The 13,266-nt window shown below is 49.9% G+C and overlaps 7 protein-coding genes across 7 annotated transcripts; 6 read left to right on the top strand and 1 right to left on the bottom strand.

Annotated features, from left to right (window-relative positions):
* Position 1: 1 nt before the first annotated feature.
* F5J12DRAFT_920781 (uncharacterized protein) lies at positions 2 to 2,486 on the top strand (the record flags this gene model as incomplete). The annotated part of the gene is made up of 11 exons (XM_051749273.1): positions 2 to 355; positions 409 to 455; positions 518 to 665; positions 728 to 874; positions 954 to 1,063; positions 1,133 to 1,196; positions 1,258 to 1,438; positions 1,491 to 1,690; positions 1,760 to 1,955; positions 2,017 to 2,097; positions 2,150 to 2,486. The coding sequence occupies exons 1-11, from the start codon at positions 55 to 57 to the stop codon at positions 2,484 to 2,486; spliced, it is 1,812 nt and encodes a 603-aa protein (XP_051600951.1). The 5' UTR covers positions 2 to 54.
* A 587-nt stretch (positions 2,487 to 3,073) lies between these two features.
* Positions 3,074 to 4,076, top strand: F5J12DRAFT_826588 (SDHC, cytochrome b subunit of succinate dehydrogenase). The gene is made up of 5 exons (XM_051745521.1): positions 3,074 to 3,187; positions 3,245 to 3,281; positions 3,333 to 3,493; positions 3,547 to 3,729; positions 3,793 to 4,076. Exons 1-5 carry the CDS (start codon positions 3,124 to 3,126, stop codon positions 3,876 to 3,878), a joined length of 531 nt encoding a protein of 176 aa, XP_051600950.1. The 5' UTR covers positions 3,074 to 3,123; the 3' UTR covers positions 3,879 to 4,076.
* On the top strand, positions 4,058 to 6,538 carry F5J12DRAFT_826585 (NGP1NT-domain-containing protein). The gene is made up of 7 exons (XM_051745520.1): positions 4,058 to 4,406; positions 4,470 to 4,618; positions 4,673 to 4,820; positions 4,882 to 5,126; positions 5,189 to 5,431; positions 5,493 to 6,201; positions 6,255 to 6,538. The coding sequence occupies exons 1-7, from the start codon at positions 4,181 to 4,183 to the stop codon at positions 6,314 to 6,316; spliced, it is 1,782 nt and encodes a 593-aa protein (XP_051600949.1). The 5' UTR covers positions 4,058 to 4,180; the 3' UTR covers positions 6,317 to 6,538.
* A 199-nt stretch (positions 6,539 to 6,737) lies between these two features.
* F5J12DRAFT_905228 (uncharacterized protein) lies at positions 6,738 to 8,763 on the bottom strand (the record flags this gene model as incomplete). The annotated part of the gene is made up of 6 exons (XM_051748634.1): positions 6,738 to 7,170; positions 7,223 to 7,598; positions 7,650 to 8,061; positions 8,113 to 8,440; positions 8,488 to 8,489; positions 8,521 to 8,763. The coding sequence occupies 6 exons, from the start codon at positions 8,761 to 8,763 to the stop codon at positions 6,738 to 6,740; spliced, it is 1,794 nt and encodes a 597-aa protein (XP_051600948.1).
* A 604-nt stretch (positions 8,764 to 9,367) lies between these two features.
* F5J12DRAFT_892056 (nuclear pore protein 84/107) lies at positions 9,368 to 10,978 on the top strand (the record flags this gene model as incomplete). The annotated part of the gene is made up of 9 exons (XM_051747540.1): positions 9,368 to 9,525; positions 9,573 to 9,695; positions 9,744 to 9,947; positions 9,980 to 10,127; positions 10,185 to 10,350; positions 10,412 to 10,551; positions 10,594 to 10,626; positions 10,688 to 10,772; positions 10,833 to 10,978. The coding sequence occupies 9 exons, from the start codon at positions 9,368 to 9,370 to the stop codon at positions 10,976 to 10,978; spliced, it is 1,203 nt and encodes a 400-aa protein (XP_051600947.1).
* Positions 10,979 to 11,162: 184 nt separating this feature from the next.
* On the top strand, positions 11,163 to 12,117 carry F5J12DRAFT_58110 (uncharacterized protein). Its single transcript, XM_051740160.1, has 5 exons — positions 11,163 to 11,334; positions 11,401 to 11,547; positions 11,627 to 11,736; positions 11,807 to 11,870; positions 11,932 to 12,117. The coding sequence occupies exons 2-5, from the start codon at positions 11,412 to 11,414 to the stop codon at positions 11,997 to 11,999; spliced, it is 378 nt and encodes a 125-aa protein (XP_051600946.1). The 5' UTR covers positions 11,163 to 11,334; positions 11,401 to 11,411; the 3' UTR covers positions 12,000 to 12,117.
* A 63-nt stretch (positions 12,118 to 12,180) lies between these two features.
* F5J12DRAFT_719305 (uncharacterized protein) lies at positions 12,181 to 12,737 on the top strand (the record flags this gene model as incomplete). Its single annotated transcript, XM_051741163.1, has 3 exons — positions 12,181 to 12,315; positions 12,396 to 12,585; positions 12,649 to 12,737. Coding segments are annotated over 3 exons (414 nt in total), but the record flags the coding sequence as incomplete, so codon positions are not given.
* Between the last annotated feature and the right edge of the window lie 529 nt (positions 12,738 to 13,266).

The following is a 13,266-nucleotide window of genomic DNA, read 5'->3' as shown; positions in this document are numbered from 1 at the left end:
CACGTTTTCGCTTCTGAGATTTGGCCGACGCAGGAGTCGAGTGCAACGTCGACGATGGCACCCACAACAACAGCAACTCAGGACCTGAGCGTGACCCCCCCGCCGTCTTACCTGGACCGTCTGCAGGACTTTGTGTCAGAAAACAGACGCGCTATCTTGGTCTGCACTGCGGCAGCCGCCGTCGCACTTGGCGCAGCGGCGTACTATGCCTCGACGACCTCCCCTCACCGTCCCGGGTCTGGCAAGGACAGACAAAAGGACAAGAGGAAAGACAAGTCTTCTTCCAAGAAGAGAAAGTCTGTCGGCGACCAGGACGGTCCTATCTTAGAGGAAATCAAGCCTGAGGAGGAACAGCGTGCGTATATACTTGACGTGTATATAGTCTATTGCTGACATCCAGGCGCATAGAAAACGTCCCGCTGACACTCGAAGAGATCGCCGCTATGTCCGTCGACGTAAGCCACCCCATTCCTGGTCATACATTGTCTGGATGTAAAACTTACCTCGCGTATGTCAGGATCGTATAAAACGAGCGGGTAGCCTCAAGTCCCGGGGTAACGCCCAATACCAAGCTCGGAGGTTCACTCAGGCAGCAGAGCTATACACCCAAGCCATCCAAGTCTCTCCAAAACCTGAGCCTATATTTCACAGCAACCGAGCTGCCTGTTCGTGATTTTTTTCCCCCTGGCTATTTTACCTTTATTACTGACATGCGTCTATGGTTAAGGTTATTTGAACATGTCGCCGCCGCAATTTGAGCTCGTCGTAGAGGACTGTGATGCGGCTCTCCGGCATGACCCGAACTATATCAAAGCCTTGAACAGGCGTGCCAACGCTCTCGAGGCTCTTAGTCGGTACGCAGAGTCTCTCAGAGGTGAGTACGATGCCTGGAACATAGTTTTCGTTCGCCCAGCATTTGTCTGAACATTCGTACTAATCCAACAACTCTGCAGACTTTACTGCAGCTACCATCCTCGACAAATTCCAAAATGAGGCAGCAGCGCAGTCGGTGGAACGAGTACTCAAGAAACTCGCGACAGAGAAGGCACAGACTATTGCGGCTGTGAGTCGGCTATTTGCTTCGCTTCGTAAGTCTCGGTGGATGAGAAGCATTAATCTCGCTATCATTTAGACGAGAGATCCGAGATTGCCCTCACAGACGTTTATTTCTGCTTACTTCGCTGCCTTCCGGAAACGTGCGTAACTTGGGTTTTTCAAGTTTTGCAGTGCTGAGTTGCACATTTTCTGTGCTCACAGGTGCACAGCCTACGCCGCCGGAGACGTCATCACAAGGGGACCAGACATTGCTGCTGGCTCTGGATGCCCTCGAAGCAGCAGATTACGCACACGCCCTTTCGCTTGTCAATGAGGCCGTCGATCAGGGTGTGTCATGGGATATCGGGCGCGCGGAGGCTTTGAATTTACGGGGAACATTCAAGTGGGTACTCTAGCAGTAGCTCTCGCGATTCACCAATTCGGTTCGCCTTTAGGTTCCTTACCTCGGATATTAAGGGCGCGAAAGCAGACCTTGAAGAATCACTTGCGTTGAACCCATCCTTGACTCAATCACTAGTTAAACTTGCAAGCGTGCATATGGAGGAAGGGAACCACGCACAGGCGATGGAGTGCTTCGAGCAGGCCATTAAGGTGGATTCGTCGGATCCGGATGTGTACTACCATCGGGGACAGGGTTCGTCGGGTTCTTTTGTCTGTGTCTTTTTATTTTTGCGACTGACTTGGTTTGTGTTGGTCTGCCCAGTCCACTTCATCACGAACGACTACTCTGCTGCCGCTGAAAACTACACCAAATCGACGTCACTCGATTCGACGTTCGTGTTCTCGCATATACAGTTGGCAGTAGCACAGTACAAGATGGGAAACGTCTCCAATAGTATGGCGACCTTCAGACGGACCATGACGGCGTTCCCCAATCGCGCTGAAGTATGCAATTATTAGTGGGTCCTCCGCTTGATCTTGCAAACGTGGTTACTGACATGCGGACACGTGTACCTGTAGTGGCGAGCTATTACTGGATCAGCAACGGTTCGACGACGCAGTAGAGAAGTTCGATAGAGCGATCGAACTCGATAAAGCCAAGTCAGTCAACGTGTATACGTTTGTTCTTCGGACGTTCCTCACTGCTTTGTAGGTCCCCGCCGAACCCACTTCCCCTTGTCAATAAGGCTTTGGCAATGTTCCAATGGCACAAGGACATCGATCGTGCCGAAGTACTATGCCGCGAAGCGCTTGCGATCGACTCCTCTTGTGAACCAGCGGTAGCAACCCTTGCCCAACTTGCCCTACAAAAGGGTGAAATGGAAACTGCGATCGAATGGTTCGAGAAGCAAGTCGATCTTGCACGAGGCGAGGCAGAGCTCGTTGCTGCATTGACATATCTGGAGGCTAGCAAGGCGCAATTGCAGTTCGTGAAGACTTATCCGCAGATGGCGGTGCAGCTACAACAGATTGCGAGTGCGATGATGTGAGGATAGCACCCACGTCCTGGGTCTTGGTTATTATGCTGTCCGACCTCTCACTCCATCATTAATCTGCATGTGGTGGCCTCCTCCCACCTGACGTTTCTCCTCACCCATCTGAATATCACGTATCTCTCCACATCTCCACTCGTTACCTTTCTCAAGACAGTCGTGTGTAGGCCGTAGTCGACCACATATAGACATGCATGCTGGGTACTGTCTATTGATCTCCTCGCAGGACTTGCTAATGATCAGTGCACCATGAGTCAAATTACAGTATTAGATGTTGGTTAGTGAAGGAACTCCTTACGTTTTAGACAACAACAACAGGCAGGAGTCCCCTGAAGTCCCCTGAGCTGGAGTCTTCCGTTTGTCTAAAGAAGCTTTTGCAGGACACCCTATGTTTGTTGTGATGACACTGATTCCTGCTTGGTGATGCTGGTTTGAACGTAAATAGCAAACGAGCCGTTGGCAGGGGCAGTGAATCGAAAAAGCATGCACACTATGTACTCTTCGGGGGCCTAGTCTCTTGCGTGGTATGAGGTTCGCATGTGATAAGGAGTGCGCATGAACTCAGGATTTTTCCCACGGCTCACCTTCCGTCTATTGCCGCAGTTGGCGTCAAGTCGAAGGTCTCCATTTCACTATGATGTCCGTTCGCGTCGGCATTCCTCAAACCTTGAAAAGAGCGGCGTTGTCTTCAAAACACAGTGGGTGTAAAATGTTATTTGTATCCATCAATTCTGAGTGCGGGCTTACCTGATCAGCCCGCAACATTGCCCTGCAATCTGCGCTCGTTAGGCGGTGAGCCTCAGCACTCGAACGAGACAGCGCTGCGTACTGAACAAATTATAGAGGCATTCATACGGAGTCTCTTCCGCCGTCAGCCTCGCAGGAAATTCTGAACCAGCAGCGGCTCAAGCGACCATCAAGCCCTCACTTTACCATTTATCAGCCACAATTAACATGGCTTTCCTCCATAGCCAACCGTGCCACTGGTGGTGCTCTTAGCGCATGTGAGTCGGCAGTTTGAAGGAGGTATGGAGTGTCTTGTTGATGTTGTGATCAGTGCTCTACGGTTTTTCTTTGGCGTACCTCTTCGCACCTGGCACGTTTGATAGCACGCATATAGTCGAGCTCATTGTGGGGTTACCTGAATATGCGAAGTATGCGGGTAAATTCATCCTGGCTGCACCTTTCGCCTTCCACTCTTTAAACGGTCTCCGACATCTCGCATGGGATATGGGAAAGGGTATGTCTATTGATTTGTTCTTTTCTTTTCTTGTTTATGATGGGGCTGATAACATGTACCCAGTCTTGACTCTGAAGTCGGCATACAGGGCGGGCTACGCAGTGCTCGGGGCCGCAGCTGTTTCGACGATTGCTCTAGTACTCATGTAAAATATAGGTTTTACTTTATTGGTGCGATCATCCTTAGTAGTAGAGCTGTGATTTCGACGGCGGCGTACGCTCCTACAGTACTATCGGAAACAATGGAATGGATCTGCTAAGCACGCTAGAAGACGGCCGCGATGACGGTGTTTAGATGCAGATCATATATAGTTGTTATCTGTCGTGTGCTTTGACCCGTTGACCGTCTTGGACCTGCTGGCCCGATAGGTGGAGTAGTGACACGGGTATTGCCGGCAAGACAACTCTACAAACAAGGTTCAAAGTAAAATCTGTCGACTGGCAGTACAACCATGGGGGCAACGAAGAAACAAAAGACGCCATCCAAAGACGTTACCTTGAAGAAAATCAAAGGAGAAAATTTCTATCGCAATGCAAAACAAGCGGCACGCGTGAAAATGCTTTCAGGCGGAAGGCCTGTCCGCGACAAAGACGGGAAGATAATTCAGGCCGCCGAATTTCAGAAGGGGGAAAACGAAACGAAACCCGGTCGTGTGCAGCCTGATCGCAGGTGGTTTGGTGTGTACAGTTTCTTTCCTGTATCAACGATCATAACTCTAAGGGAAGACTGAAATTTCCAAGGGAACACGAGAGTTATCTCCCAGTCGGCCCTTGACCACTTCAGATCGAGTTTATCAACTAAAAAAGATGATCCTTATTCCGTTCTTTTGCATCGGAATAAATTACCTATGGCATTGCTGGATGATGCAGCCAATCCCAACTTGCACAAGGCATGTGTTCTGGGGACTCCGCGTTTCGTTGCCATCGATTTACTCCATTCACAGCGCTCGCATATAGTAGACACAGAACCGTTCAGCGATACTTTCGGGCCAAAGGCCCAGCGCAAACGTCCGAAGCTTGACGTGGGATCATTCGAGGAGTTGAGCAAGGTCGGCGCCGCGGCCCTCGAAGAGGCCACGGGGAGCTCCTCCGGTACTTTCATTTACCATCATCGTCGAGTCTAATCTCACCCACATCATCCGACCGGCCGCAGATGGATTCCAGTCCGCTTACGCCGATCAAAGTGACCCAATCTTCGCAAAGGGAACGTCGCGGCGGATATATGGCGAACTGTATAAAGTCATAGATTCGTCAGATGTTATTTTGCACATTTTGGATGCCCGTGATCCCATTGGTACGATGTGCGAGTCTGTACTAGAGTTTTTGAAGAAGGAGAAAGCTCACAAGCACGTTGTACTGGTACTCAACAAATGTGATTTAGTTCCCAACTGGGTCACGGTGCGTTTTTTTTGTTCCGTTTTGCTTATTCCGAGTTAACGCTCAGAAATGTAATGGCATAGGCACGATACATTCAACACCTCACCCCAAGGTATCCCACCATCGCCTTCCATGCATCGCCGAACCATTCTTTTGGGAAGGGTGCTCTCATCCAACTATTGCGTCAATTCTCGCGACTTCATTCGGATAAGAAGCAGATCTCGGTCGGGTTTATGGGATATCCCAACGTTGGAAAGAGTAGCATCATCAACACTCTCAAAAGCGGAAAAGTTTGCCGTGTCGCACCCGTTCCTGGAGAAACTAAGGTATATACAGCTTTATTGGATACCATGCCGACCGTTTATCAATCCCTGACATTAACCGCAGGTGTGGCAGTATATCAACCTTACCAAGCGCATATACCTCATCGACTGCCCTGGCATTGTCCCCACCTCAGCACATGACTCAGAAACCAGTACCGTTCTGAAAGGCGTGGTACGCGTAGAAGCATTGCCGAGCCCCTCGGAACACATACCCACACTCATGGAACGAATTAAGCCCGTGTATCTCTCGCGGACGTACGGCGTGCCTCTTCCAGACCCGGACAACCCGAGCCGAGGATGGGAAGCTGAAGATTTTTTGAATACACTGGCTCGGATGAAGGGACGTTTGTTGAAAGGCGGCGAACCTGATCTGGATGGTGTTGCCAAGATTATGCTGAGCGACTGGGTTAGAGGACGCATACCTTTTTTCGTTCCTCCTCCTGAACGACCCGAGGCACTTAACGACGCTGAGGCCAAGGCGAAACAGAGACGCAAAGGGAAGGAGAAGGCGGAGGAAACAGCCGTACAGAGCGTGAAGCAGAACCTTCAGTCAATCACGCAAAAGTGTACATTCCTCGCTGAGGATGTGGTTCCACTGGAGAACGAGGGTGACGCTGTCAATAACGCAGACGAAGAGGGTTCGGAAGGTGAGTCGAGTGAATCCAAACCCACCAACGACGAAGAGCAGTTGTCGTGGAACGACGTGTTCCAAGAGGAGGATCTGCTGATCGGAAACCAAGAAATGGCGGAAGATGCGTCTCCGTCTATTAAAGGTGTCGTCCACTAATATTGATCCATCACATTTTCCGGTTTAATATTTTCCCAGGGGAAGTTTCGGAGGATGAAGATGTAGCAGGCGGTAGCTCACCGCGGAAACGAGAGTCTTAGAGGGAGGTATTAATTAGATGCCCGAAACGTCCATGATCTGATCTCGGGGTATTTTTGTTGTCGATCTGAGGCAAAAGCCAACTCGTCCATTTCTGAGTTGGTATGACCAACTATTTCCGTGATGAGCGAGATTAGAATGTACACAAGCTGCGATAATCCGATCCAAAGCAGACCTTCTCACGACGTGTTTTCAAACCTTGATTACGCCCAACCTCATCAGCCATATATTACAGCTGAGCTGAAACTTCTAAGTATTAAAATTTCCCATATGTAAGCACTTCGTCTTGGAAAGACGGGCTGTCCTCCGAGGTTACATTTTGATCGATGAGATTGAAATACATTAGGTTCCAGAGTCCGGATGATGGAGCCCTGCCTCCTCCCGTCCGGCAACCATTGACTGATCCATTAGACTGGTATAACATCACATCCTCTCCAACGGCCTGATGCTCAACAACCGCATCGCAGCACCAAGAACATCCCGCGCGCAGAGATACAACCATAACCTCGCCCTCGCCTTATCCAGGTCCTTCTCGCCCTTGACCACGAGCATCTCCCAAGCGGAAGAGATGGCGTGGGACAAGCGGAGGGCAAACGTGACCACCCCGCTAGGCTCATGCGTCTTCATAGCCGTTTTGACGACATCGGGATAGGACCCGAGTAGGATTGCGATATCGCGTGCATGCGTAGAATCTGCCAGAGAGGACGTGTCGATCTGAGATGGGGGCGGCAGCGGTAAAAGTTCGGGATTCTTGCGTTCCATTGAGGTCAAGCGCACGTGAGCGTACTGCAAGTAAGGTCCGGTATCGCCCTCGAAAGATAACATCCTGTCCCAGTTGAAGGTGTAGTTGTTTATCCTGGCGGGAAGTCAATGGAGAAATCGGTAATGGGGCGGATATTACTGCGTACCGCTTGGCTGCCATATCTTGGATCTTAATGCCGGTGATACCGACTTCTTGGCTGACCATCTCAGGGTCCTCGATCGCATTGTACTTGTCCTCGTTCCTTCTCATTTGCTCGTGCATGACAGACGACGCCTCTTTGATGATCTGGTTGAGGAAGACAGCGGTACCCTTCCTTGTGCTCATGCCCAACACCAATCCGTAATTCACGTGTTCGAGTCGATCGGCCCAGGGGAAGCCCATCAAACTCAATATTTTGAAGAACTGGGCAAGGTGAAGGTCCTGCTGAGAAGCGACGACGTATATCATCTTGTCAAAATGGTACTTTTCGTACCGTTCGATCGCACCAGCGATGTCCCGGGTTAGGTAAATCGAGGTACCATCTTCGATCACGTCGTGAGTTGATGATCTATATGTAGGGAAGGTACGATTACCTGCTTTGCGGAGAACCGCTTTACCCATTTTCCATTTTTCCAGGTCGACAAGCTTGGCGCCATTCACGTCGGTGATTAGTCCCTGCTGGTCGAGTTGCTCTAGGGCTTTGTCTTGCCACTCTTTGCCGACCTCACTTTCGCCTGTGTATCGGTCAAACGAGACGTTCAGTCGATCGTACTCCTCGATGTATTTCTTGACGCTCAACTCTCGCCACACGCGCCAGTTTACGAGAGCACTTTCGTCGCCATCTTCCATCCGTTTGAAGAATTGGGCGGCTTCGACTTTGACGTTGGGATCGGATTCTGCGTCTCGGGACACCTTGACGTATACGTCGTAAAGATGCTTGATTGCATCCTTTTGAAGCTCCTCCTGGGATCCGTATTTCTCAAAACCGACGGCGATCATACCGAACTAAACCAGTGGGTTGGAGTATATGTACGATATGCATCAGAGAAGAGGTACCTGCGTTCCCCAATCGCCAAGATAATTTAGTGATGTGACGTCCCATCCGCAAGTCTTGTACAGGTTGACCAAGAATGCGCCGATTATGGTACTTCGAAGGTGTCCGACGTGGAATGACTTTGCGATATTAGGTGATGAGAATTCGATTACGACTTTTTTCCCTGCTCCTGAGGTATTCGTTCCATATGAAGGCTTTCCGGTTGGGCTTTCGTACGTGAGGGCATGGATTTGATTGAGGACTTCACGAATGAGGCTGGCGCTGTTGAGTTGGAAGTGAAGAAATTGTTTATCGTGGGTGAATGGATGCGATGAAATCGTCGGGCTGGAACTATACGGGGAACGTTCAGAATTCGTGGGGACGTTAACAGCGCGGACCACTGGCATATCGGAAAGCAGGTAGACACTTACATTGGAAAGCACCTTCGCAGCCAGTTCATCAGGTTTTCCGGGAAGTCTGAAGCGAGGCAGGGCGACGGTAAAATCCATGCCCTTTTTTCCATAGTCGACGCCGGTGTAGGCTTGATCGAGGGTCAGCGGGGGGAGTGCGTCTGAGACGCGTTTTGCGATGGCAGTCCTGAAGCAATCCAGTATGCACGACGACGGATCTGTGCCGGGGACGTGGGGTAAAGACGGGAGGGTCGACGAGGCCATGATTCCGATATGGCGGACGTTGGGGATGGCACGGCGAAGGAGGCGGAGACAGCTGGACGCCAGGATTATTAGAGATTTGGATGTGACTCGGTACTTATGGCAGGATACCGGATTGGAGATTGGAGAACTCCGACTTTCATGTGAGCTACATCAATACATCTCGGAAGACACTCGCTGCTGATGACGCGGTGTGCAATTCTGTGTCTGCTTATACTGGATCGCGAATCATGGACCCGCCGTAGGCATTCGAAAAGTCACTCGCGCAAGCTATCTATTCGTTCATTCGAGCTGGACGGCTTGACGACGCGGTTGAGCTGTGTCGCAGAGTGCATCAGCCATGGAGAGCTGCTAGTATCCGGGGATCGTTGTTGTTCCAATGGCGAGCAACAAGTACGTCTGCACAGTCTTGATTTGATTCGTGTGTGCGGAATTCATGCGGTGCGAAGCGAATGAACAGTACTTTTCTGATCCGGAGCGAGTCGTTTATGCAGCACTCACTCCCACCCCGCAGACGTTCACCGTCCTCAGGTCGGCATGTCGCATATGGTAGGATCATCTTTGGGTCCAAATCAACATTCTCTGCGAAGAGAAGCAAAGCTCAGAAATGTTAAAGCTCAAAGGGTGCTTTTGGGAGGGCGCTTCAGCGACGCTTGAGGAGATGCCGGTGCCTTTGAATGGCACAGACGAAGACGAGAAGGAAGAGTGGCAGAAGCAAGTTACTTCTGCGCTGGAAACGCTGGGCGGAGTGGTGGTCGAGGACGGGTAAGATTTGTATACCCTCTTCCTTACTCTCACTCACTTTTTGACAGACCTCCGGCGGACAACGCCTTTCATGTATCTCAACTTGCCATCATCTTTAACCGCATACAGCCATTGCTCGACACCTTTGCAACTGGTTTGAGAGATGGCATATACGACCCAGACTCATCCGAGTGCGTCCCGCTACTGCATTTTTAATGATTGCTCTGACAGTACATCAGGTACCCAACTATGACCCGTTTCTTTGCCCACTTATGCTTATGTCTCTTTCTGCAAATGATTGAGATTCACCACCGCGGGCGACTTGAGTTGTTCTGGAGGCATATCTCCAGGTGTTGGAGGTCAGTCCTACGTCACATGGTCCGATATTGGGCTGAGTCCCATCGTGTCATCCAGGCTGCTGGCCAAAGAGAACTCATAGCAATGTATGCCGGTGCTTTGGGTGACAACGCTGTAGAGCGATACGCCATGTTCCTCACGTCCTCGATCTCTTGGCGGACATCAAAGAACGACGACTGGCTCTGACACGTGCCCGCGAACACGGGCTAGACGTGAAAACCGTTGCCATTGTCACGGCTGAACGGACGATCGAAAAAGCGTTTGAGGTGCGTTTTTGTTTTGTCCTTACTGTTCTGGGCGACGTGTGAATTGACATTCTCCAGCATCTTCCGCCACTCGGGGGACCCTTACCGTCTATTATCGCATTGCAACCTGAACCTTCGAATGTGGAAATGCTACTTCTGCGTTCGATAGAATGGACATCATTTATGGAAGCTACATATGGTACACCCCTCGAGCAGGTAACGGTCATCTTACGGTATTTCCTCGGTATCTCACCCTTCATCACCTCAAACTTGCGGCATACTCCTCCTAACCATCATTCGCACAGGCACCAGGCGCGTCAACCTCGCCCGAAAGCTTCTCGACAGGCTCCCTCCCGAAATCGCGGCGATCAGTGAACCCGAAGATCGTGCGACGGAGTACCTTCATTATCGACAATTCTTCAATATTTGGGAACTTCTCGATCGTGTAACTTAGTGTCGCTCGTTGGTAGTATCGCTAATGAATAAGGATGCGAAGGCGGAGTGGTTGAAAGATTATAAGGTCGGGCGATGCCTTTCTCTTTTTCTTCGCGGCTGGTGCTGAATCACTCACTTCTGAACAGGGACTCATCGAACAATGCTATGAAGCGATCGTGAAATTGTTGACAGAAGATTGGATGCTTCTTGAGCAAACAGCGGATAGAGAAGGTGCGCGCATCCTGCCTCTCAGCGATATTACAGCTGTGTTTGATGTTGCATTATTTGCAGTTGATCGAAGACATCTGGAGATGTTGAGGGTGAGACAGATATATGTGCCGGAGCTGATCCTTCGGTTACATGTCATGTTGTACTCGTCAAGGGAACATATCCCAGGGTTCGTCTACTACCGTCACCCCACACGGGCACAGGTCTAACCTGTGCGCGTGCCATAAAATAATACTGGAACCTCTGCGTCGCCCTGGAACTCACCAACATCGTCGCTGATTCAAGGTACAAACTCTACGACGATTTCCTGCAGCCGGATGAGCGGAGGTTAGGAGAGTATCTTGGCGTCGTGAGGCAGGCTGCGATCGCTGGAATGAAGAGTGGAGGATCCGATTCGTTTAGGTTACTCCAAGTTGGGGCATGAGTATACCAAGATGGCTGGCCGCATCTCAAGTCCCGGAGTAACGCCCTATACCAAGCTCGGAGGTTCACTCAGGCAGCAGAGCTATACACCCAAGCCATCCAAGTCTCTCCAAAACCTGTGCCTGTATTTCACAGTAACCGAGTTGCGTGTTTGTAACTTTTTCCCTGGCTATTCTGTCTTCATTACTGAAATGTGTCTGCGGTTAAGGTTACTTGAACATGTCACCGCCGCAATTTGAGCTTGTTGTAGAGGACTGCGATGCGGCTCTCTGGCATGACCCGAATTACATCAAAGCCTTGAACAGGCGTGCCAACGCTCTCGAGGCTCTTGGTCGGTACGCAGAGGCCCTGAGAGGTGAGTACGATGCCCGGAATATAGCTTTCGTTCGCCCGGCATTTGTCTGAACATTCGTACTAATTCAACAATTCTGCAGACTTTACTGCAGCTACTATCCTCGACAAATTCCAAGACGAGGCAGTAGCGCAGTCAGTGGAACGAGTACTCAAGAAACTCGCGACAGAGAAGGCACAGACTATCGCGGTTGTGAGTCGGCCTATTTGCTTCGCTTGGTAAGCCTCGGTGGATGAGAAGCATTAATCTCGCTATCATTTAGACGAGAGATCTGAGATTGCCCTCACAGACGTTTATTTCTGCTTACTTCGCTGCCTTCCGGAAACGTGCGTAACTTGGGTTTCTCAAGTTTTATGGTGCTGAGTTGCACATTTTCTGTGCTCACAGGTGCACAGGCCTACGCCGCCGGAGACGTCATCACAAGGGGACCAGACATTACTGCTTGCTCTGGATGACACGCCCTTTCGCTTTTCAACGAGGCCGTCGATCAGGGTGTGTCATGGGATATTGGGCGTGCGGAGGCTTTGAATTTACGGGGAACGTTCAAGTGGGTACTCTAGCAGTAGCTCGCGTGATTCACCAATTCGGTTTGCCTCTAGGTTCCTTACCTCGGATGTTAGAGGCGCAAAAGCAGACCTTGAAGAATCACTCGCGTTGAACCCATCCTTGACTCAAAGCCCTCACTTTACCATTTATCAGCCACTATTAACATGGTTTTCCTCCATAGTCGACCGTGCCACTGGTGGTGCCCTTAGCGCATGTGAGTCGGCAGTTTGAAGGCGGCGTGAAATGTTTTATTGACGTTCTGATCAGTGCTCTAGTATTAATAAAGTTATCATTTTAATTTTTAGTATATTTATCGCAACGGTCTCTCTTTGGCGTGCCTCTTTCCGCCTGGCACGTTTGATAGCACGCATATAGTCGAGCTCATTGCGGGGCTACCTGAACATGTGAAGTATGCGGGTAAATTCATCCTGGCTGCACCTTTCGCCTTCCACTCTTTAAACGGTCTCCGACATCTTGCATGGGACATGGGAAAGGGTATGTGTATTGTATTGTTGTTTTCTTTCTGTGTTTATGATGGGGCTGATAACATGTACCCAGTCTTGACTGTGAAGTCGGCTTACAGGGCGGGCTACGCACTGGTGCTCGGGGCCACAGCTGTCTCGACAATCGCTCTAGTACTCATGTAAAATATAAGTTTTACTTTATTGGTGCAATCATCCTTGGTAGTAGGACCATGATTTCGACGGCGGCGTGCGCTCCTATAGTACTACCAGAAACAGTGGAATGTATCTGCTAAGCAAACTAGAAGATAGTCATAATGATGGTGTTTCTTGTTGTCTGTTGTGTGCTTTGATCTGTTAATGGTCTTGGACCTGCTGGCTCAATAGGTGGATAGTGACATGGGTTGTGACTCCAATGCAAAGTTTGGGACTTGCAGTGTAGGCACAGAAGAACTTGCTTTAGACACACTACAAGCTTATCCAGACATTTGGGTCTGTATTTGATGTAGGGAAACACAATGTGGTTAGCAGAGTTTAGATCAGGTTTAAAGGTTGTCAAAAGTGTGAAGGTGAAATTTGAAGTTTAGATTGATGTTGGTGTGATTGCAAGATTTGAAGTGTTGTTGATAGGATAGGAAAAATATTGGCTAAAACTTCAAATACTTATGAGTGTGTGGCTGTGTTCTGAACATCAGTCTAAATAAGATGTATGATC

The sequence above is a fragment of the Pisolithus orientalis genome (genome assembly GCF_024613125.1).
Source record: "Pisolithus orientalis strain OTSU chromosome Unknown F5J12scaffold_11, whole genome shotgun sequence".
Taxonomy (NCBI): domain Eukaryota; kingdom Fungi; phylum Basidiomycota; class Agaricomycetes; order Boletales; family Pisolithaceae; genus Pisolithus; species Pisolithus orientalis.
This window is presented reverse-complemented; position numbering and strand designations above follow the sequence as displayed.